The sequence below is a fragment of the Oncorhynchus mykiss genome, chromosome 27 (assembly GCF_057628025.1).
Source record: "Oncorhynchus mykiss isolate SJ-2025 chromosome 27, ASM5762802v1, whole genome shotgun sequence".
NCBI classification, from domain to species: domain Eukaryota; kingdom Metazoa; phylum Chordata; class Actinopteri; order Salmoniformes; family Salmonidae; genus Oncorhynchus; species Oncorhynchus mykiss.
Genome location: NC_143048.1, coordinates 20,719,054 through 20,744,545, shown reverse-complemented (window position 1 = coordinate 20,744,545; position 25,492 = coordinate 20,719,054). Strand labels below are relative to the sequence as shown.

The following is a 25,492-nucleotide window of genomic DNA, read 5'->3' as shown; positions in this document are numbered from 1 at the left end:
TGACATCACTAACCTATGACTAATTGGCTCTTCTGTCTGTAGCCCCGCCTTCACCAAGCTGGAGGGGTGGCTGGAGAACCTGAAGATGCACCTGGAGATCCGCCTGCCGGTGGTGTCCGAGCTCGACACGCTACACAAAGCGTTTTGGGGAAACCACACCGCCCCCACCATGGCTTGCACCGCCATGCGGTCCGAGAACGGCCTGCCCCCACACCCCGAGACTCCGGAGTAGATGGGATCTGTAACAGAGTGGAATGCTGCTGGTCTCAGCCCATGAGAGAGGGGGTTATGGTGGTCATTGAGGAGGGTAGTAGAGCCTCAGGCAATGGAGTAGTTGCATTGCATTGTCCAGGGAGGGGTGAGGCAAGAGCTCTGTACGTACCTCCTCATGCCACAGCAGTCACAGTGGTCATATAGGCTAACAGTGAGCTGTCGATGGGCTGTATAGACTCAGGGGGAACCGAGGAAGGGAAAAGCCAGCCTTGCCTAAAGGCACTCACTCATTCAACTCCAACCAAGAGAGACTCACTCAGACTACCATTACCACTATCATAGCTTCAGTCTCATGATTGCTGTACCTTAGCTGAATGTCAGGCTGGCAACTGCTAGCTAGCAGTATCAGTCAATCCCAGCTGTAAAAACATCCATCTTAACACTCATGTCATCTTTATCTTATTGAGATGGTGTTCAAGCATTTTCAGATGTCACTTTTAAAAAAAAGATGCTTCAGCCTCATTGGTAGGGGTCCCTCCTCCAGAGTATTTGTACAATATCATGTGTTTGAAAAGTATTCCTCTGTGTGACTTTGGTTTGATTTAATTTGATGATATCAAAACCACTTTTTGAAATGCTAAAGGAGGGGCCTTTTATGTGGATAATACGAAACACATAAGTTGAGACGCACAGGCAGATGTACAATATAATAGAGCAAACGCTTTTGAGCATAAACAAAAAGCTTTTTAAACACTGCATGACTGTAAATAGCCCTGTCTGTGTCCAGTAAGCCTTGTCTGTTGTCTCCTCCCCTCCCCCTCTACTGGTGACAGTTGTGTCACAAATGGCATCCTGTTCCCTTTATAGTGCACTGCTTAAGACCAGTTGCTAAAGCGTATTACCAAAGTAGTGCACTATAGGGTGCCATTTGGGATGCATTCTTAAAGTGATGCCCCTGGTAGTGTAGAACATATGGTCCATGAATGACTATTCCTTCTCTCACTGTGCAGCACTGACTTGACTTTGAGGTAAACTTCTTTCACACTTTTGATACATTTTTCCATTTCATATGTTTATTACTCTCTCTTTCCTTCTCATTCACATCCAGGTGAAATCTTATGTATTCAAACTCAACCCACCCAATGTATATAGCCGGTGATAATATCATATTGTAAATGTTTTAAATATTCTAAATGTACAGACATATTTTGTATACTTATAATGTATGCTACATTGCCATATTTTTATTGGGCTACCTGTTGAATGAAGGAGAATAAGAAAAGTTAGGCAGTGGTAGCTGATATGGAGCAGATAACTTTCGACAGGGATGATGACTTCCTGTCGATGTGATGTGATGTGTCCCATTTACTCCTGTCGTCTCCTCTCTGCATATCAAGTTGTTTTGTTTACAGCAGCCTTTGATCTGGTCTAGACTCCAGAGAGTGCCCTGACTATGACCTTGGATATAACTACTCTGTGGGTATCGCCTCAATTGAATGCAACCATAACAAGAGAATCAACACAGAGTCACAAAATGAAGGTTATGTAGTTTGGCATTATATGCCAAGCCACATTTACCGTTTATTCCTCTCAAAAGAAATTGAGGATAATTTGTTAGTTGTTACTATAGAGTTCTTTAGTCATCCATAGCAGGGTGGATGTGTTGTGGAAGTTGGAGACAGCCAGACAGTCACATCATAGTGTCTCTCTGACCACAAGCCTCTCTCAGTCCTACAGTACATGGAGACAAACTTAGTCACAACACAAGTCTCCTCTACATGGAACTCCCTATGGGAGGCCCTCTGTTTACACACAAACTACTGGCTGTAAATAATATCTATATTGTATGTCTGTTGTTATGCATCTCATACTACACTCTCTTGAAAATAATCTCTCACTGTATGTGAATCTTTCTCTTGAACACATTGTCACTCTCATTCTCTCACGCGTGTTCTTTTTCCATCAAACATTTTCTCTATTCCCTCTTTTCCACTTGAAGATGAGCTGCATGGTGTACTTGCTATTGCGATCACTTCTGCTGTATAACCAGGCTATTCTTTTCATTTTAAAGCTAAAATTGTGATTAAAAGGAAAGAAAGAAAGAGTCAGGAAAGAGTGTACAGACAGAGACAGGAAAGAGTGTACAGACAGAGACAGGAAAGAGTGTACAGACTGAGACAGGAAAGAGTGTACAGACAGAGAAAGGAAAGGGTGTACAGACAGAGAAAGGAAAGAGTGTACATACAGAGAAAGGAAAGAGTGTACAGACAGAGAAAGGAAAGAGTGTACAGACAGAGAAAGGAAAGAGTGTACAGACAGAGAAAGGAAAGAGTGTACAGACAGAGACAGGAAAGAGTGTACAGACAGAGACAGGAAAGAGTGTACAGACAGAGAAAGGAAAGAGTGTACAGACAGAGAAAGGAAAGAGTGTACAGACAGAGAAAGGAAAGAGTGTACAGACAGAGAAAGGAAAGAGTGTACAGACAGAGACAGGAAAGAGTGTACAGACAGAGACAGGAAAAATGACAAAAGACATTTTAAAAAACACAGCATCTCTTTTTATATATAATGACTGAAATCTTTTTGTATAGATTTGAGTACTTTGATTTGCACTTTCAATTTTGGGTTACTTGTGATAAAGAACTAAAATGACGGTTGATAATATGAATGCAAGTCACTGATGGAGCCTTTCAATTAAATTGTAAACGTGTCCTGGGAAATTCTTCCTTCTTTGTAGCAAACCAGAGTTAGGTGGCCATTCTGATGCCTGCAGGTATTTATTATTAGATAACTATGTCACAGTATGTCTGTGTCTAACTTGGTTCTCATTTCAGACATATCCTCAACTTTAAAAACATGGTACATGCGACATTGAGGGGTTCAAAAGAGATACCTCCCAGCCCTACCTTCTAATTGTCTAAACTATTCAGCCTAGTTATTTCAAATTCTTCTAGTTTGCTACAGAGGGGATGAGATAACCATGGTCTGTCTGCTGCCTATAGACCGATCCTTTGTGAATGAAGTTCTGTGTCTTCTTGACTGTTTCACCTTACGGTGATGTCCAGAGAGGGTTAAACCACTGTTAGTCTGTCATCAAAAGAGAGCACTTGTACGGTGCCTTTTTCACATTATTGTGCCAACCCGAACAGTATTGAGCTGGCTAGATATCTTCCTTTCCAAAACGATTCCAGAAACTAGGCTGGATGTGAAACAAGGCCAGTGTAGTACACATCTGTTTGCCTTGTCATGGAATCGGCTCAGTTGTGTGAAAAGGGTATACTTACTGGCCTATTCAATCACCAAAATCACAGTAGTACAATAAGCCTCCAATGAGCATGCAGTCCTCTACCTACCTGTCAATGTATAAATCAGTACAGAAAATATCTCTCTTATGCACATCTTCTGCTAATGTGTTTATCAATGGGCATGTATGGGAATTCAATTGAAGTATGTATGGGACTTTGCCATGTTTGTAAATATGTATCACCATGTATGTCAAAGCCACATTGTCAAGCATGTGTATGGATGTATGGATGAGAATGTGTCAGCAGCACTTCTTTCCAAAGTATCCTTACCGCTGAACAATATGCTGTGCCTTTGTTTTAAAGCTAGCCTTGCCAACGACTCGACTCGAAACGCGTTTGTTTGAACTTATTTTTTTGTGTAAAATTCAACCCTGATGATAATGAATGGATTTAACATCCTTGCTGATCTTTTGTTTTATTATGAGATTTTCCTCTTGTTGTATATCATATTTATATTTTCCATATTTCTCCATTTTTGATATCTTAGGGATTATGGTTCATTTTATTTTCCTTTTATTTAAAAAACAAAAACAACACAAGCTGTGAACCTTTCTGCACTTTAATCCTGAACGTGAACATTGAGAACCCTAGGAGACCACTGTATTTCATCACAGCTGGAATAAACGTGTTGCTCCTTTAATGAAATTGATCAGTGTGTGATTTATTGTATAATTACTTATATCCTTTACATTTGATATGACTAATATACAAAAAAAGTACTACTGGAGGAGGAGATTGTGTATGCAATGGAGGACAAGACCTACCTTTCATCCCATCAACCCCAGATGATGATGATCAGACATCCCCTCCTCAGTGCCATACTTTCACTTTCTCACTGAAGTTAAGTAGGCTACTGTATGACTTAATGTAATTAATAAATGTTGCTTTTGCGCTCAAGAATGAACTCATTTTAAATGACCTGAATAGCTGAAAAAACATTTCTCTTCTACCAACAGGTTATATTTTCATACACAGAGATGGCCATGTCTCCTGGAAAGCCACTGAGTGTGTATGCTTTTGTTCTAGTCCTGCTCTAAGACATCTTATTCAGCTACAGTAATCGTGTTCCTGGTGAGCAGCTGTGATTGATAATTAAGTATTTCATATCCATTATTGAACATTTTGTTATAATGAAGCAGTCATTATAAAATGTCAATAGACTATCCAAAATAAGACAATAATTGTGCCACACTGGCTACCCAGACTCCGGCCAAACAGTATGCCACGCTCACGGACGTTGGTTTCGTATATAGCGAACGACCGAGCATGGAATAAGTTAGTGTGAATCGAACGGTCGGGCTAGTTTTTATTGTATTTAACTAGGCAAATCAGTTGATTAAGAACAAATGTATTATTATTTACAATGACGGCCTACAGTGGGTTAACTGCCTTGTTTAGGGGGGCAAAACGATAGATTTTAACCTTGTCGGGTCGGGGATTTGATGCAGAAATATGTCGGTTACTGGCCCAACACTCTAACCACTAGGCTACCTACCGCCCCAATATAGCCTAACCTACATGTACACTCTCTTATTATGTAATGAACGCAAACTGGACAATGCAACCTTCCTCCCTTCCGTACCTTTCTCAGGCACACGTGACCATATCCATCCTGCGCATCCATGTGCGATTGTTTTCATTCCGATGGTGGTGCAGGCTGTGCCGCTTGACGTCACGGTGAGTCTGGCTGGGCAGTACTGCTACTGAACAGTGCGCTGTTAAAATCTGAAGCTGCCATTCAGTGTTTTTGCACTTTAGAATAGGCATCGGTGCAAGGAACAGCAGTGGAAGACGAAGAGTAACATTTAATATAGGGTAGGTTGGTCGCAAGCCTCTCAGAATCACCATTGTCCTGCACAATAAATACACCACGTACCTCCCAAACGGAGGCTTGAAGAGTGTTGGCATAACATTCATTCATACGGCAATTGCAAAATTCGTCTTCCAACAACCGGTTTAGGACAACAATGTTCAACCACGGTGAGTAGTCAATCTAGTCTCTCTAGGAATGTGCCAATAAGTATCATATGCAAGTATCCTATCCTATCTCGGAGGAGAACGTCGGGAAAACAATTCCAAATGTGTTGGTTGGTTTGCATCGTAGGGGGTTCAGCGCCCTGCAGCATCTCGTGCGCTCTCACTCCCGTATTGGTTTGTTTTGGGCTCGTATTTATCTAGGCTGGGGCACATATTGCAAGTCGCACGAGTATTGCTTGTTAAAGTGGTGTCCTCAATTGATTAAACAGTGTCAGCTGAAGTTTCAGGGAGACGAGAAAGTAACCAAAACAGCTACAGTGTGCAACCCAAATGGATATGTCTATATTGTGGACGTTAGATAATTTTGCTCTAAAGATAATTTGCTCATCTTTTTTTAAAGTGTCCTGTCAGTTTGACAATAGAGGGGAGTTTGTTTGCCCATGTCAAACTCCCGCGAAAACCTGCTCCCAGAGTCGTTGCATATTTACTTTAAACAGAGGTCACAAACCAGACTTTTGGCACAGACTTTTGGCCCATGCTGTCCTTTTGGGCTGAGTTTTACCCTTTAAGGCAGGAAAGTAGATGAAAGAGCCATACATCCAAGTGATAGGCTATGCAGTTCACAAGAGGTGGTGGATATATAATTTGCTTGTCTAATCAGCATATTGATTACATTATTGGTTACCTCATCCATCAAATGATGTGATAAACCCAAAGGTTTTATAGGGCTAAGCCAAAACTCATGGTCAAAAGTTTACTTCTGTTGTGTGTATTTATGTTGTTATGCAAATTACCTCATAGGCTATGCGCATGTATAGTTCACTCAGGATGAGGTCGGCTGACAGGGACTAGCTAGTGCTCATATATACCTGAGACTCCGTTTACCCTTTACATGAACCCTGTTTATATAATCACAACTCTGTCATAGCAATGACAAAACAACATGCCTCCAGTCCAGTTCCATCACAGGTATGGTGCTGTTTGACCAAACCTATATGACCACTTGCACTGACTGACATTTGGAGAATATATTTCCTCCAATTGCATAAAAGTGCTTTATTCTTCAGCCAGACTCTGAGAAACTGGCTCATCTGTGTCTACACTGATAATCTCTGTATCAAGATGAGCATTGTTTTTACTGCTGAGTGACAGGTAGCTTGCCGTCTGACGAGGCCTTATCCAATGATGATGGCCTGACCACGATGACCTGACGTTTTTTTATTTTGCATACAACAGAAGCCATGGAGTGAATGAACCATTCACAATTGCACGCTGATTGTGTGTACTTGTGCCCAACTAATTATTTTCATTTTTAACTCTGTGCCCCAATGATGCCACCACGGATAAACATCTGGTTAGTCCAGCCTTCAAAGAAATAGGTAACAGAGAGAAAGGGGGATATACAGAGCCTGATCTACACCAGCAAAAACAGCCTGTCCTCTGAGTCCCACCCTTGAGAGCGAGAGACAGACACAAGTCTGACATCAGATCAGTGTGTTGATTTGTGAGGGAGGGCTCCATGCTGTTGGCTCATATGGATGTACTTTACAGCAGCCAGCCCAGTCAGCTGACGGTAGTGTATTCCTTTTTATATGGTATAAGTAGACTGAAACAGTGGCTTTTTCTTAGTGTCCATTGTCCCTTTTCCAAATACAGGTTGTAGGTTTCTGTGAACTCCACGATCCTCACTAAATTCTATTACTTTCTGAGACTGAGCAAAGTTTTAATTTGGTCGCCTTCCTCCTACCGTTTTTAGCTGTCGACTGTCCCTGTTTATAGTAGCTCAAATTGGAATCTAGGCCAGTGTAATTAACCCATTTGAACTGATTTAACAAATGAAAAAAGGTCTCTTTCTCAAACAAGGACACATCTCAGACCAACCCAACCTGTGATACCCAAAACAATGGGAAGGAACCCTACTATTTTACAGTAGGAAGTTAAAGTAGAGAAAGCGGCTCTCCTCTGTAGTCCAGCTGGGAAAACAGCCAGTAGTGGTAGAGACAGAGGAGACTGAGCAGAGACTTGGGTTCAAATAGTATTTCAAACCTTACAAACACTTTGAGAGTTTGATTGAGCCTGTCTGAAGTGCCATATGGGCAGGATTTGGCAATTTTGTGACTCCCATTGACCACTGCACCAAGCAAGCTCAATCAAGCGTGGCTAAAGGTATTTGTAATTAAACAAATACCATTTGAACCCAGGCCCAGTCATAGTGGCTAGCGGTGGACATTCCTCAGTGAGAGCTTGTTGGAGAGACGCAGCCATCCAAGACCACTGTGGCTTCACTAAAAGCATCATGGCTAGAGAGGCACTCCATGTAGATCATCACAAAACCCACACTGAAATCAAGAAGGCCAGCCATTATATTATCAGTACAGCCATTGTTATAACAAAATAGCTATATACAGTACCTGTCAAGTTTGGACACACCTACTCATTCAAGGGTTTTTCTTAATTCTTACTATTTTCTAAATTGTTGAATAATAGTAAAGACTTAAACTATGAAGTAACACATGAAATCATGTAGTAACCAATAAAGTGTTAAACAAATCAAAATATATTTTAGATTCTTCAAAGTAGCCACCCTTTTCCTTGATTACAATTTTGCTCACTCTTGGCATTTCCTCAACCAGCTCCACCTGGAATGCTTTTCCAACAGTCTTGAAGATTTTCCCACATATACTGAGAACTTGTTGGCTGCTTTTCCCTCTCTTTGCGGTACAACTCATCCAAAACCATCTCAATTGGGTTGAGGTCAGGTGATTGTGGATGCCAGGTCATCTGATGCAGCACTCCATCATGCTCCTTCTTGGTCAAATAGCCCTTAGACAGCCTGGAGGTGTGTTGGGTCATTGTCCTGTTGAAAAACAAATTATAGTCCCACTAAGCACAAACCAGATGGGATGGCTTATCGCTGCAGAATGCTATGGTAGCCATGCTGGTTAAGTGTGCCTTGAATTCTAAATAAATCACAGACAGTGTCACCAGCAAAGCATCATCACAACTCCTCCATACTTCACGACGGGAACCACACATGCGAGAGATCCTCAGTTCACCTACTCTGTGTCTCACAAAGATACGGCGGTTGGAACCAAAAATCTAATTTGGACTCATCAGACCAAAGGACAGATTTCCACCAGTCTAATGTACTTTGCTTGTGTTTCTTGGCCCAAGCAAGTCTCTTCTTCTTATTGGTGTCCTCTAGTAGTGGTTTCTTTGCAGCAATTTGACCATGAAGGCCTGACTCCTCTGAACAGTTGATGTTGAGATGTGTCTGTCACTTGAACTCTGAAGCATTTATTTGGGCTGCAATTTCAGAGGCTGGTAACTTTAATGAACTTATTCTCTGCAGCAGAGGTAACTCTGGGTCTTCTTTACTTATGACAATCCTCATGAGCCTGTTTCCTCATAGCTATTGATGGTTTTTGTGACTGCACTTGAAGAAACTTTCAAAGTTCTTGAAATTTTCCGGATTGACTGACCTTCATGTCTTAAAGTATTGAAGGACTGTCATTCCTCTTTGCTTATTTGAGCTGTTCTTGCCATAATATGGACTTGGTCTTTTACCAAATAGGGCTATCTTCTGTATACCACCCCTACCTTGTCACAACAACTGATTGGCTCAAACACATTAACAAGGCACACCTGTTAATTGAAATGCATTCCAGGTGACTACCTCATGAAGCTGGGTGAGAGAATGCCATGAGTGTGCAAAGCTGTCATCAAGTCAAAGGGTGGCTATAAAATATATTTTGATTTGTTGAACACTTTATTGGTTACACCATGATTCCATATGTGCTATTTCATAGTGTTGATGTCTTCACTATTATCTGCAATGTAGAAAATAGTAAAATTAAAGAAAAACCCTTGAATGAGTAGGTGTGTCCAATCTTTTGACTGGTACTAATATTATATATTACACACACACAGTGCATTCTGAAAGTATTCAGACCCCTTGACTTTTTCCACATTTTGTTACATTACAGCCTTATTCTAAAATGAATATAAATTGTGTTTTTTTCCATCATCAATTTACACACTATAATGACACTATAATGACAAAGCAAAAACAGGTTTAAAAAATATTTTAAAAAAACTGAATTATTACATTTACATAAGTATTCAGATGGTTTACTCAGTAAATTGTTCAAGCACCTTTGGCAGCGACTACAGCCTCAAGTCTTCTTTGGTATGACACTACAAGCTTGGCACACCTGTATTTGGGGAATTTCTCCCATTTTCTTCTCTGCAGATCCTCTCAAGCTCTGTCAGGTTGGATGGGGAGCGTCGCTGCACAGTTATTTTCAGGTCTCTCCAGAGATGTTAGATCGGGTTTAAGTCCAGGCTCTGGCTGGGCCACTCAAGGACATTGAGACTTGTCCCGAAGCCACTACTAAGTTGTCTTCACCCCAATCTGAGGTTCTGAGCGCTCTGGAGCAGGTTTTCATCAAGGATCTTTCTGTACTTTGCTCGGTTCATCTTTGCCTCAATCCTGACTAGTCTCCCAGTCCCTGCTGCTGAAAAACATCACCAACACATGATGCTGCCACCACCATGCTTCACCATAGTGATGGTGCCAGGTTTCCTCCATATGTGACGTTTGGCATTCAGGCCAAATAATTCAATCTTGGTTTCATCAGACCAGAGAATCTTGTTTGTCATGGTCAGAGTCCTTTAGGTCCCTTTTGGCAAACTCCAAGCGGGCTGTCATGTGCCTTTTACTGAGGAGTGGCTTCCGTCTGGCCACTCTACCATAAAGGCCTGATTGGTGGAGTGCCGCAGATATGGTTGTCCTTCTGGAATGTTCTCCCATCTCCACATAAGAATTCTGGAGCTCTGTCAGACTGACCATCGGGTTCTTGGTCACCTCCCTGAACAAGGCCCTTCTCCCCCGATTGCTCAGTTTGACCGGGTGGCCAGCTCTAGAAAGAGTCTTGGTGGTTCCAAACTTCTTCCATTTAAGAATGATGGAGGCCAGTGTGTTCTTGGGGACCATCAATGCTGCAGACATGTTTTGGTACCCTTCCCAAGATCTGTGCCTTGACTCAATCCTGTCTTGGAGCTCTACAGACAATTCGTTCAACCTCATGGCTTGATTTTTGGTCTGACATGCACTGTCAACTGTGGGACCTTTTATATAGACATGTGTGCGCCTTTCCAAATCATGTCCAGACAATTGAATTTATCACAGGTGGACTCCAATCAAGTTGTAGAAACATCTCAAGGATGATCAATGGAAACAGGATGCACCTGAGCTCAATTTAGTTTCTCATACTAATAGAAAAACATTTAAAAAAAAATATATATATATATTTTTTTTTAACTTTAATTTAATTTTATAAATACATTTGCAAACATTTCTAAGCCTGTTTTTTTTTTTTCTTCACTTTGTCAATATGGTATTGTGTTTAGATTCGAGATTTTTTTTTATATCCATTTTAGAATAAGGCTGGTACATAATAAAATGTGGGAAAAGTAATGTGGTCTGAATAGGCTTCCCCATCTTATATATTTTACTTGTCTACTGTCTTGGAAGACATTTTGTGACATGCCTTGCCAATTGCCGATTGCCGATTTTCAAGTAATGCATTTCAATCGGTGAAAGGGTAGACGGACGCCACTTACGGAAGTCACTTGGCCGGGCATTGCAGAGGGTCTTTGACCTAAAATGGGGTTTTACTGTAACTTCTTTTAAAAATAATGAAAACATGCAGCCCTTTGGTCGGCTGTGGGGATAATTAAGTGAGTGTGGATTAGGAATGGCTGTGTCTGAAGTGATCATAGCATACATACATGGTGGTGGTGTGAGTCTATAATCTCCTTATACCAGCTCCACATGTCCCCTCTGCTCTGGAGCCTCTCTGTAAGCCTAGCAGCCCTGTCTCTGCCTTGCTTTTCATTGAAAAAGTATTACTGCATGGAGGGAAAACTGTACTGAATAGAAAATCTCCAGCACACTGGTGACGTTGATGCTTTATATAATCTATGTGGTATCTAGATCACCCGTGTGCTGTATGTTCCTTTCAGTCAGGCCACATCTCCTGAGAAGGCCTAGGTAGGACTTGTGGGTTTATGTCAAGCCACTGCCCCTTTTGACGTAGTATACTGTGTATTGTATAAGCAGTAAGCATGCACTGTGTACAAGCACGCACAGTCTCTAGTACACACGGAAGTATGTGTATACTTTCTCTCCCTCTCTAACACACATTTGATCTATTCACGCACGCAATCACTCTCCTAGATCCACAAACACTCTTTCACACACACGCAAACCCACACAAACACATACTTGCTTTCTGGCACTCCCTTGTGTTCACTCACTCACTCACTCACTCACTCACTCACTCACTCACTCACTCACTCACACTCTCACACACACACACACATTGCAGTTTTTTAACAGCCAGGGGGTCTTTTAATAGGCATTAACAGCTGGTTAGTCAGACATTCAGTGTCAGCGACCTTGATAGCGATGATAAAGATGCTTTTGTCTTGTCTCCCTGGGTCTGGCTATCCAAGAACAAACCAGGCTAGGAGGTAGATCGGTATTATGATAACATCTCAGTGAAATAACCTGGTATTCATCTCCTGTACTTCCCAGCCAAGCCAACACCACAATCTGAACCTAACCAGATTGTATAATACATGAGCCAGATCAAACACAGATTGAGATTAACATCCATCTGTTCATCCCGGACCACTGCTAACACATTTCTCACTCGCTTAAAGGCCCATTCTCACAGGTGTGAAATGAAGTGTTTAGATAATAAAATATTTATAGAATTGTGTTATGCTGTAATATGTTTTGGACATCTCAGGATTTTATGGAATTTCAGATGGTTTTAATTTGTAGTGTTGTAAATAATGTATTTCCTTTTCCTGTATCCAATCGACCTCCTTCAACCTGTGTGTGTGCAATCTGGAACCATCTCCTGCTCTGCCATCCAATCCGATCTTCCTCTGGACAGATGATGAGGTAAGAAGACATTATTTTTCTTTCTTTGTGAAAAGGTTATTTTTGTTATAGTGAAAGGTGTTGAGTTGGGTAATGAATGTTTGCTGTGAGGATTTGTGTTGGCCGCCACATACCTGACAGGGTAGCAGGTGTACTGCTGTGTGGAAGTGGGTGTGGTCTGCTGTTGAACCCAGTTTGACTAGTTTCATGTCCCACGCAAAGTGACAGCTGAGACATCTCACTGAAGGAGCGACAGGTCTGTTTTTGACCCCATATGTGTGTGTGTGCGCGTGTGTTAACGGTGCCAACTTCCACTCCTACAATTCCACTGTCAGTAGCTTCCCATGAGGGCACCCAGTGAGTGATGGAGCCCTGTCACACAAACACACATCCCAGTGTTGTCTACATCCCATGGAATTTTGGGGGAAGACGGGGAGGTTGGTCTCCAAACACAGCAGACAAACATCTCTGAGGAGGGAGGAGGACAGGGAAAGAAGAGTAGCGGGTAGCTGAGGAGGGGAGTGGATCCGTATGGGTGTGTGACAGAGCTGTTCCTTCCTCTAAGCAGCATTCCTTACCCCTGGGACACAAAGCGACTAACTGCTGCAGCACCAAGAGGGAACGCCCAGAGAGGAATTTTCAGTTCTCTACGGGATCCAGTCATGAGCTACAAAGAGGGTACAGAGCCACGTGATCGAGTGATGAGGCTAGAGGCTAGAGAGCCACTGGATCTACTGGGGTTTAGGTTTATGTAACAACCCCTCGTGGATATGAGAGAAGATCAATGAGGTCTTCAGATCCATGAATGTCTTCCCTGTTCATTCAACGTCACCGATGGTTTGACCACAAAGCATAAAGTGCAAACTTCAGCTCTGTGTAGCCTATCCTCTTCCACTGTGACCATCCCTGGCTTCAGCCCAGCACATGCTGGACTCTGGGATGTGGTGGGAAAGAGGGTGGCTGTGGTTTCCTCTCTCTCTAGTCTGAAAAAGACACACACACACACACACACTCTCTCTCTCTCTGAGTGATGATGTCATCACTGTCCCTGGACAGTGCCAGTTCTGGGCAGGGAAGCACAGCAACTGTAATCACAGATTTCTTCACTGTCAACGAGGAAACCAGGGTTTCGCTCTCTCTGTCTCTGTCTGTCTGTGGCTTTTAGCCAACCCAGCATTCGGCCTATGTCCCTCGCCTTCACTGTGGCCATGGTGGAAGGACGAGGCTATCGTTAGACTTTATTAGCCTATTAACTAGCAGCTAGTACGTAGCTACTTCAGTGGATGGAAGCTGGGTGTTTTCCTTCCCCGTATGTGCCTACATGCGTGCCAATGGGTATCCTCCGGACGTCAAGTGTGTGTGTAGCCCCACCCTGTCCATCCCTCGCATGATTGACCGTGGTAAGCCAGTGAAGCCAGTTAACACAATGACAACGCCTGTAAAAATAGATGTGTGGGGTGTCGCCACCAAGCAGGCCTGGCTAGGGATGGGTGGTACGGGTTGGTTTTGATATCATGATTTGCTTTTGATGCTTTTCAACTACTCAAAAGTACTTTGTGATCTAGATCAAGCCTCAACCACTATAGTGTAATTGATTCATGCTCATATCCAAAGTTATAGAATAATAGATTATATACAGTACAGTTGATTCACTGCATGGATGGAATTATATCATCCAATACAGTACATTATCCTAGCTTTCCCTTTATCTGAGGACCCATGCCAAGTAATGGAGCCATTCTTCATCATATCACCAAACTTTGGGTTATTAGCTAAGTGGGTGGCATACTGTGTCACTGCAACCAGAGTTGTCATTGTGTATTAAGCTCAGTGGGGAAGTGCTTGGGATTAATTATTCTCTCAGCTGGGGAAATGTGGTGTGTGATTGTGACATTGCAATTCGGACACCAAGTCTCTAGCTGTGACGGTGGCATTTTGTGACAGACCACCCTCAGGCTCTCAGTTTGACAAGAGGGGAGGGACACAATTGAGTTAGGGAGCTGTAAGACACGCAACACCCCACTGTGACACCCAAGGCTGTCGGAAGTCAAGAGCAGAGTGAAACTAAGTTAAGAATGAGTGTCTGTGAAGAACTTCGAATCAGCTCTCCGGGAGTCTGAATGGGTGCTCAGTTGAAGTTATCTGCCTCTCTCATCTCACGAGTTAAGAATGTGTCAATGTAGAACTTACAATGATCTACTACACTACAGTACACGGGCGTCACTATTCCTTGTCTCCTGTCCGCCCCTCTAGCCTCCATCTAGCAGAGTGGCTGTGGTTCTATGTTACTGATGTTCTGTCCCTGCTTAAGTCAGGATGGGCTGTTCATTCTCATCCATTACGAGAAAGCACTACACTTATTAAGTGCAGATCTACATCTATCTGTTTGCCCCTCCTCCCTTTTCTCTTTCCTCCCATCTCTCTCTTTCTTCACCCCCCCCCCCCCCACCCCCCCACTCTCTTCCTCTCTCTCTCTCTACCCCCCACCCCCCATAAATCCACCCCAGGGGATGCTGGGTAATGAGAGTTGACACTAATAACCACCTCAGGTTGTTTTGATGCTAGAGCACTTAACCCTTTACCTTCCAACGGCTTGAAGGATGTTTTGTTGTCGTGGATATGTTGCTGTGTCTAGCACCTAAAATAATATCCTCCTAATGGACAATAAACATTGTCTTTATAAATGTTCCTCATTTGTTTCCATATGGAAGTGGTACGCTACAGATTTGAAATTCCAAGTCAAGACGGATGTAAAGTCAGACGAAGGCTCAATACTCTATAACTTCACTTCCTGTGATCAGTCACTACTTCCTGTCCCGACTAGGTCCTGTTAGTTCAGCAGACTCAGGGCTCGGTCCCCATCCAGCTCCACAGATGTTCCATGTCAGTTGGTGGCCACCCTCTGGTCCTCCTTAAGCCTCCATTCCCCAAGCTTTCAGTCGGTCAGAAGGTGACCCGGACATTCCTCGGAACCTCCAAAGAAATGGGCCCTGCCAAGCCTCTCTCTCCCCTCTGTCCCTCCAACAGAGAGGGGCCTGGCTATAAATATACCCCAGATTGATTCCCATGGCCCCTACTGGGGTCCCAGCAGTCACCCAGCTGGCCAGGGTGAGGGGGGGGGGGCACCACCAGGCTTGGACCAGAGAAGCACCACCAGGCTTGGACCAGAGAAGCCACTATCCTGCTCCAACTACCTCAGAAAGGATGAGGCTCCTGGGGCAAGAGGATGGGGGAGGGGTGGATGTTGAATGGGGTCAGATAGGATTAAAAGGTCCTGTAAATCCTCTACAGTTTAAATGTGACTAGTGGTCAACTTCTTTCCTTTTTCTAAGGACGAGCCTTAAAACCTGTCTGCTGTCCATCCTAGAGATGATCCCTGTTGACATTCAATATGTTGGGTAGTTTTCTGACACCGAGATTGCATTTGGAGCTGCAGAAAAAGAGCATGCCAGGTCTGCGTGTGAATCGTCATCTATTCTGTGTTGAGCTGAATTCTCTTCTCTAGAGTGTTAGAATTGTTTAGTAGTTGCTGCATTTTCGCACACAACAGATGCTAAATTCCCAGTAACTTCTAGATATGGGGGGGAATCCTTTTCAATCCCAGCAACTGTAATGTAATGCTTACTGCAAACCAACAGACAGACACTGATCCCTAATCGTTTGCATGCATGCTTTGGGCTCTGGGCTCTCATTCTCTCTGACAAACTCCCTGCCTATATGCTATCGCTGAGTTCTGCTGACTTCTATCTACTGTAGACTGAATTCCCATCTAGCTTTCTCTGTGATACACAGCCTAGATGTGAGGATTGATTGACTGGTGTGTTTGTGCTGAATTTGAGGCTCTGACACAGACACCCGATCCTGTCAGTCTGCTGTGTGATGGAACACTAACTACAATGCTGCTCTCTGCATTCTAACATCCAGACATTTTATCATTCCAACTAAATGAAGCAGAGCAGACTGACTGAGTCCCTCCCTGTCAGACTGAGGCAGTGGTATATCTGATCTGCAGTATGGTAACTACACCTGACTGTCTGAGATCCTGTATTAGCTAATAAGACTTGTGAAGATTTAGCAGTTGGTGTAGAACCGTTACTGAGATCTTTCTCTATGGTTGTTCATGAGCCAAACAATGTTCTCAGGTTTCATTGCTCCACAAAGATCACTCAACGGTGTGACAATGACCTCTGAGAATTTTTCTTTGGTCTCAGCCTCTCGGGAATAAACCTCAAAACAACAAGCCCAAGTGTGGCGTCTCTGCTTCAGCCAAAGGGCGTGCGAGAAAGGTGACACAGTGCTTCTGGAACCAGCGCAACGGTCGAGGCTTAATGCTACCCAGGTGCAGCTGTGCCCCTGAACTCTTCCAGATGCCCCCAAGATGCACCAGGTCAGCATGAGGAAATACCAGGTGAGCCAAGAGGAGGAGGAGAAGAAGGGTAGAAGAGAAGAGGATAATAAAATGAGGGGAAGAGTGGAGGGAATGATAAATGAGAAGGCAATAGGAGAGGAGAAGAGTAGATAGACAAGGAGACGAAGAGTAAAGGGCAGATGAGCAGAGGAGAGACGGACAAGGAGACGAAGAGTAAAGGGCAGAGGAGAGACAGACAAGGAGACGAAGAGTAAAGGGCAGAGGAGAGACAGACAAGGAGACGAAGAGTAAAGGTCAGAGGAGAGACAGACAAGGAGACGAAGAGTAAAGGGCAGAGGAGAGACAGACAAGGGACCACGCCAACTCAGCCACTGGCATCCAGTGTGTCTAGACTGGACCAAACCACTAGTTACTCAATAGTCATGCCATCCATCGGAGACCGACCGAGAGACAAGAGGGCTGCTGCTGCATGGTGAGGATTTAGAGGCTTGATGTAGTAACTGTACCATGGAATGCAGTAGCTTGCTGTGACATGTTGACGGATGGAATTGGTTGGTATTTTATTAGGAACCCCATTAGCTGTTGCAAAAGCAGCAGCTACTCTTCCTGGGGTCCACATGAAACATGACATAATACAGAACATTAATAGACAAGGACAGAAAAAATAAATAAAAGGCACACGTAGCCTACATATCAATGCATACACACAAACTATCTAGGTCAAATAGTGGAGAGGCGTTGTGCCGGGAGGTGTTGCTTTATCTGGGGGGGTTTAAACCAGGTTTGCTGTTTATTTGAGCAATATGAGATGGGATGTTGTGCAACAAGGGCTCTATATAATACTGTATACTTTCTTGAATTTGTTCTGGATTTGGGGAAGAGAAAAAAAAAAGACCCCTGGTGGCATGTCTGGGGTAAGTGTGTGTCAGACCTGTGTGTAAGTTGACTGTGCAAACAATTTGGGATGTTCAATCCATTAATGTTTCTGATGCTGTCAGCCACTCCTCAACTCTTAGCCAAGAGAGACTGGCATGCATAGTATTTATATCAGCCCTCTGATTACAATGAAGAGCAAGGCGTGCCGCTCTGTTCTGGGCCAGCTGCAGCCTAACTAGGTCTTTCCTTGAAGCACTCGACCACACGACTGGACAATAATCAAGATAACACAAAACTATAGCCTGCAGAACTTGCTTTTTGGAATGTGGTGTCAAAGCAGAGCATCTCTTTATTAAATGACAGGAGGGAGGTAGGGGTGAGAGGGAAAGTGGTGTATGGAAATGATGTGATGTGGTAGAAATTGGTTGAGCTACCACACTTAGGATGCATGTCAATAGTCACATAGATAACATGTTGTCTTCAATGTGATGACAGGTATTGGAGGGTAGACTGATTCACAGGCCAGCCACAGAACTCCCGTGGAGTCTCAGCCCAGTGAGGTGTGTAGCAGGGGGCGCAGCGGTAGCAGTATTAGAAGCCAGACGGTTGGTCAGTGAGGTGTGTAGCGGGGCCGCAGCGGTAGCAGTATTAGAAGCCAGACGGTTGGTCAGTGAGGTGTGTAGCGGGGCCGCAGCGGTAGCAGTATTAGAAGCCAGACGGTTGGTCAGTGAGGTGTGTAGCGGGGCCGCAGCGGTAGCAGTATTAGAAGCCAGACGGTTGGTCAGTGAGGTGTGTAGCGGGGCCGCAGCGGTAGCAGTATTAGAAGCCAGACGGTTGGTCAGTGAGGTGTGTAGCGGGGCCGCAGCGGTAGCAGTATTAGAAGCCAGACGGTTGGTCAGTGAGGTGTGTAGCGGGGCCGCAGCGGTAGCAGTATTAGAAGCCAGACGGTTGGTCAGTGAGGTGTGTAGCGGGGCCGCAGCGGTAGCAGTAATAGAAGCCAGACGGTTGGTCAGTGAGGTGTGTAGCGGGGCCGCAGCGGTAGCAGTATTAGAAGCCAGACGGTTGGTCAGTGAGGTGTGTAGCGGGGCCGCAGCGGTAGCAGTATTAGAAGCCAGACGGTTGGTCAGTGAGGTGTGTAGCGGGGCCGCAGCGGTAGCAGTATTAGAAGCCAGACGGTTGGTCAGTGAGGTGTGTAGCAGGGGGCGCAGCGGTAGCAGTATTAGAAGCCAGACGGTTGGTCAGTGAGGTGTGTAGCGGGGCCGCAGCGGTAGCAGTATTAGAAGCCAGACGGTTGGTCAGTGAGGTGTGTAGCGGGGCCGCAGCGGTAGCAGTATTAGAAGCCAGACGGTTGGTCAGTGAGGTGTGTAGCAGGGGGCGCAGCGGTAGCAGTATTAGAAGCCAGACGGTTGGTCAGTGAGGTGTGTAGCAGGGGCCGCAGCGGTAGCAGTATTAGAAGCCAGACGGTTGGTCAGTGAGGTGTGTAGCGGGGCCGCAGCGGTAGCAGTATTAGAAGCCAGACGGTTGGTCAGTGAGGTGTGTAGCGGGGCCGCAGCGGTAGCAGTATTAGAAGCCAGACGGTTGGTCAGTGAGGTGTGTAGCGGGGCCGCAGCGGTAGCAGTATTAGAAGCCAGACGGTTGGTCAGTGAGGTGTGTAGCGGGGCCGCAGCGGTAGCAGTATTAGAAGCCAGACGGTTGGTCAGTGAGGTGTGTAGCGGGGCCGCAGCGGTAGCAGTATTAGAAGCCAGACGGTTGGTCAGTGAGGTGTGTAGCGGGGCCGCAGCGGTAGCAGTATTAGAAGCCAGACGGTTGGTCAGTGAGGTGTGTAGCAGGGGCCGCAGCGGTAGCAGTATTAGAAGCCAGACGGTTGGTCAGTGAGGTGTGTAGCGGGGCCGCAGCGGTAGCAGTATTAGAAGCCAGACGGTTGGTCAGTGAGGTGTGTAGCGGGGCCGCAGCGGTAGCAGTATTAGAAGCCAGACGGTTGGTCAGTGAGGTGTGTAGCAGGGGCAGCAGCGGTAGCAGTATTAGAAGCCAGACGGTTGGTCAGTGAGGTGTGTAGCGGGGCCGCAGCGGTAGCAGTATTAGAAGCCAGACGGTTGGTCAGTGAGGTGTGTAGCGGGGCCGCAGCGGTAGCAGTATTAGAAGCCAGACGGTTGGTCAGTGAGGTGTGTAGCGGGGCCGCAGCGGTAGCAGTATTAGAAGCCAGACGGTTGGTCAGTGAGGTGTGTAGCGGGGCCGCAGCGGTAGCAGTATTAGAAGCCAGACGGTTGGTCAGTGAGGTGTGTGCGTGTGATCCGTGTTGTTCCCTATTTCCTGGGCTTTGAACAGCTGCCCTTTTGATACTTAATTTCCTTCAAGTCACCACACCACCCTCCCTGTCCCACCCTGTCATTTAGACACAGCCAAAATAAGCAGGAGACCCCAGCATCTCTCTGAACACACACACACACACACACACACACACACCACTCACTCCCTCAAACACACGGCTCAAAACTATTCCATTATACATGCGATAGATCTCACACACTGTTTACATCTAGTCCATGACTCTCCAACAGTCTATCTCTTCCTGTAGGACTACTGTAGGTTTGTCTCAGTACTGTATCCCTGCCTGTATTACTGTAGGTTTGTCTCAGTACTGTATCCCTGTCTGTATTACTGTAGGTTTGTCTCAGTACTGTATCCCTGCCTGTATTACTGTAGGTTTGTCTCAGTACTGTATCCCTGTCTGTATTACTGTAGGTTTGTCTCAGTACTGTATCCCTGCCTGTATTACTGTAGGTTTGTCTCAGTACTGTATCCCTGTCTGTATTACTGTAGGTTTGTCTCAGTACTGTATCCCTGCCTGTATTACTGTAGGTTTGTCTCAGTACTGTATCCCTGCCTGTATTACTGTAGGTTTGTCTCAGTACTGTATCCCTGTCTGTATTACTGTAGGTTTGTCTCAGTACTGTATCCCTGCCTGTATTACTGTAGGTTTGTCTCAGTACTGTATCCCTGTCTGTATTACTGTAGGTTTGTCTCAGTACTGTATTACTGTAGGTTTGTCTCAGAACTGTATCCCTGCCTGTACTACTGTAGGTTTGTCTCTGTGTACGAGACTGACTGTGGGTTTGTAATACTAAACCTTACACTTCACTTCTGAAACCTATATACACACACACACATTCTGACATCCGAAACCAAACTACAAACACAAAGCCATCATTTGTTAATATTTATATAATTTGTTAATATATCCGATCCTGGGTAAACTCTATTCGGCAACAAAACAAACGGAATAGAGAAGCTTCGGGAACTGAGGGTTGAACACATCCTCATTCACTGCTCCATCACAACCCCACTTTTGCGCAGCTGAAGCTGGCTATTTAATTGGGAATTAAAGGGAAAGCGCACTATTAGAAGGAGAAGCACTGAGACGGTTCAGAAAAATTCAGGGCCGTCTCAATATGTAGTGTTCATGCAGGGCAGGCTACTGCAGGGTTACTTTGTCATAAATTGCTAGTGGCCAACCTAGTCCCAGCTATGTCCTTCTGTCATTTAACAGTTGGTTTTTCATAATAGTTGGCATTACTGTAATTGTCTATATTACTCACTTGGACAGATGCCCTGCCACAGACAGTTTTGAGCTGTGAGTGTATGATAGTCTTTATTTCAACAGAACTCTACTATCAATAGGAATTTGATCTGCTCCTTCTGGCTACTGTTCTATTCATCTGTAATAACAATACTGTATGTATCATCTTTCATAGCACCATCCCTGTCTGAAGCTCTGTGCTGACAAGTATGAGATGTTAGCATTATGTGAGTGAGGACCACATTAGTAGTTTTACCTGTCCTGTGTCTGTCCCGGTGTCTGATTTGAACATGTGAATCCAAAGAGACTTTGGATTCACACACATGTTTTTCCTACTGACTGTGTGTGTGATGGAGCCAGGGGCGTAGTGTGTGTGTGTGTGTTGGTACTGAGGGACTGTGGCGCAGAACAACAACACTCAACATGTCTTATTGAGAGATGAAAGAGGAGGAGACATGTTGCTCCTGTTACCTCCCAGGAACACAACATTCCAAACCCTGTCCTCCTCTTTACCTGTCCTCCTCCCTCCCCTCTTCATTTCATTTCCACCTCTCAATCTTTTTGTCCTGTGTGAAATGGAAGATATTATTTTACACACACACACCCTGAGATGTCTGTGGCATCTTAACCTCCCTGTTATCTGGTAGTACAACCCTGACCACATTCTATATCACTCCCAGATTCCAGCCCTCTTTCATGGTCCATACACACACACACACACACACACACACGTAACAGCTCATTTATGTCCTTGGTTGCTCCATTTACTTATTCTCTGTGAGGTATACTGTAGCTAATTACAGACACACATCGGTTATCAGACTTGTGTGTGTAGGCACGCAAATTCATGTGAGATGTTGGTTCTTTGAAGGGTACAGCGAGGACACACCATGGATGCCCATTCCGGGGTTTACATTTTTAAACGGCTACTAAAGACCATATTCAACTAATGACTTCCTCATTTCTACCAGTAAAACCTCTTCCATCTCCTTTTAGACTCTGGTCTAAAAGGGGAGCTGGGAAAACATCCGGGGAGGAGAACGACTGCTAGGTCTAGGGTCAGGCCTTGCCCTGGGCAACCCTTTAATGAATTTATCAAGAGAATAGAGCAGCGGAGCGCTGTCTGTTTACCAAAGAAAAGGTCCCGGCGTTCACTTACCTTTGCTGTTCTCTGGTCTCTGTCCAATTCAATGTCCTCCCAAGTCAGTTTCAAAGGGAATGTCTTAGGAAAGTGCAAATGATGTTAAGTGTTTGACGAACAGCTTGATAGAATATGATTGATCAAATTGGTTTGATTTTAAACCTGGTCTGAAGAACGCTGTACAACTTGTTAGCCTATAGACGAGTTGGTTGTTTATCAACAAAACCAATGCGTACGCAACTATGGGGCAAAACAGACTAGGTTGGCTTAGATTGTTGACAACATGTAATATTTTGTTTCCAATGTTTATTAAAAACAAAGTTGTACAGTGAGCACTTCTGTAATGGTTTTCTTGGTGAGAAGGAGAGTCGGACCAAAATGCGGCGTGTCTATTGCAATCCATGTTTAATGAAGTAACACACTAAACACAAACACTACCAAAACAATAAACTTAACGAAAACCGAAACAGCCTATACTTGTGTAACCTAACCAGAACAATGACATCAGGACACTAAGGACAATCACCCACGACAAACTCAAAGAATATGGCTGCCTAAATATGGTTCCCAATCAGAGACAACGATAAACACCTGCCTCTGATTGAGAACCACTTCAGACAGCCATAGACTTAGCTAGAACACCCCACTAGCTACAATCCCCATAAATACACACCACATACAAAAACCCATGCCACACCCTGGCCTGACCAAATAAATAAAGATAAACACAAAATACTTTGACCAGGGTGTGACAGAACCCCCCCCCCCCCCCCCCTAAGGTGCGGACTCCCGAACGCACCTCAAAACAATAGGGAGGTTCCAGGTGGGCGTCTGTCCATGGTGGCGGCTCCGGCGCGGGACGTGGACCCCACTCAATCAATGTCTTAGTCCCTTCTCCTCGCGTCCCTGGATAGTCCACCCTCGCCGCCGACCATGGCCTAGTAGTCCTCACCCAGAACCCCACTGGACTGAGGAGCAGATCGGGACTGAGGGGCAGCTCGGGACTGAGGGGCAGCTCGGGACTGAGGGGAAGCTCAGGAGTGAGAGTAAGCTCAGGAGTGAGAGTAAGCTCAGGAGTGAGAGTAAGCTCAGGAGTGAGAGGAAGCTCAGGCAGGTTGATGAATCTACCAGATCCAGGCTGGCTAGTGGTTTCGGCAGATCCTGGTCGACTGGCAGATCTGGAAGAGTCTGGTCGACTGGCAGATCTGGAAGAGTCTGGTCGACTGGCAGATCTGGAAGAGTCTGGTCGACTGGCAGATCTGGAAGAGTCTGGTCGACTGGCAGATCTGGCTGCTCCATGCTGACTGGCTGCTCCATGATGACTGGCAGCTCTGGCTGCTCCATGCTGACTGGCTGCTCCATGCTGACTGGCAGCTCTGGCTGCTCCATGCTGACTGGCTGCTCCATGCTGACTGGCAGCTCTGGCTGCTCCATGCTGACTGGCTGCTCTGGCTGCTCCATGCTGACTGGCTGCTCCATGCTGACTGGCGGCCCTGGCTGCTCCATGCTGACTGGCGGCCCTGGCTGCTCCATGCTGACTGGCGGCCCTGGCTGCTCCATGCTGACTGGCAGCCCTGGCTGCTCCATGCTAACTGGCAACTCTAGCGGCTCCTTGCAGACTGGCAGCTTTGGCGGCTCCTTGCAGACTGGCAGCTCCTTGCAGACTGGCAGCTCTATGCAGACTGGCAGCTCCATGCTAACTGGCAGCTCTATGCTAACTGGCAGCTCTATGCTAACTGGCAGCTCTATGCTAACTGGCAGCTCTATGCTAACTGGCAGCTCTATGCTAACTGGCAGTTCTGAACAGGCGGGAGACTCCGGCAGCGCTGTAGAGAAGGAAGGCTCTAACAGCGCTAAACAGGCGGGAGACTCCGACAGCACTGGAGAGGAGGGCTCCGACAGCACTGGACAGGCGAGGCGCACTATAGGCCTGATGCGTGGTGCTGGCACTGGTGGTACTGGGCCGAGGACACGCACAGGAAGCCTGGTGCGAGGAGCTGCTACCGGAGGGCTGGGGTGTGGAGGTGGTACTGGAAAAACCGGACCGTGCAGGCGCACTGGAGCTCTTGAGCACCGAGCCTGCCCAACCTTACCTGGTTGAATGCTCACGGTCGCCCTGCCAGTGCGGCGAGGTGGAATAGCCCGCACTGGGCTATGCAGGTGAACCGGAGACACCGAGCGCAAGGCTGGTGCCATGTAAGCCGGCCCAAGGAGACGCACTGGGGACCAGCTGCGTAGAGCCGGCTTCATGGCATTAGGCTCGACGCTCAATCTAGCCCGGCCGACACGCGGAGCTGGAATATACCGCACCGGGCTATGCACCCGCACTGGAGACACCGTGCGCACCACTGCATAACACGGTGCCTGTCCGGTCTCTCTAGCCCCCCGGTAAGCACAGGGAGTCTGCCCAGGTCTCCTACCTGGCGTAGCCATACTCCCTGTTAGCCCCCCCCCAAGAAATTTTTGGGGCTGCCTCTCGGGCTTCCTTGCCAGCCGTGTTCCCTCATATCGCCGGCTCCTCTCTCCGGCTGCCTCTGCTCTCCTAAGTGCCTCCACCTGTTCCCATGGGAGGCGATCTCTTCCAGCCAGTATCTCCTCCCAAGTGTAACAGCCCTTGCCATCTAAAACGTCCTCCCATGTCCATTCCTCTTTACGCTGCTGTTGCTGCCTGTTGACACGCTGCTTGGTCCGTTGGTGGTGGGTGATTCTGTAACGGTTTTCTTGGTGAGAAGGAGAGTCGGACCAAAATGCGGCGTGTCTATTGCAATCCATGTTTAATGAAGTAACACACTAAACACAAACACTACCAAAACAATAAACTTAACGAAAACCGAAACAGCCTATACTTGTGTAACCTAACCAGAACAATGACACTAAGGACAATCACCCACGACAAACTCAAAGAATATGGCTGCCTAAATATGGTTCCCAATCAGAGACAACGATAAACACCTGCCTCTGATTGAGAACCACTTCAGACAGCCATAGACTTAGCTAGAACACCCCACTAGCTACAATCCCCATAAATACACACCACATACAAAAACCCATGCCACACCCTGGCCTGACCAAATAAATA

General features: G+C 45.7%; 1 protein-coding gene across 3 annotated transcripts in view; it reads left to right on the top strand.

The window, feature by feature from the left end:
* Window positions 1-4,163, top strand: part of LOC110507118 (LIM domain kinase 1) — an 81,619-nt gene extending 77,456 nt beyond the window's left edge. For all 3 annotated transcript variants that reach the window (XM_036964955.2, XM_090223509.1, XM_090223510.1), the window contains one exon: window positions 43-4,163. In XM_036964955.2, coding sequence (XP_036820850.2) covers window positions 43-232 — 190 coding nt within the window. In that variant the 3' untranslated portion in view covers window positions 233-4,163. The remainder of the gene's footprint in view (window positions 1-42) is intronic.
* The last annotated feature ends 21,329 nt before the right edge of the window (window positions 4,164-25,492 follow it).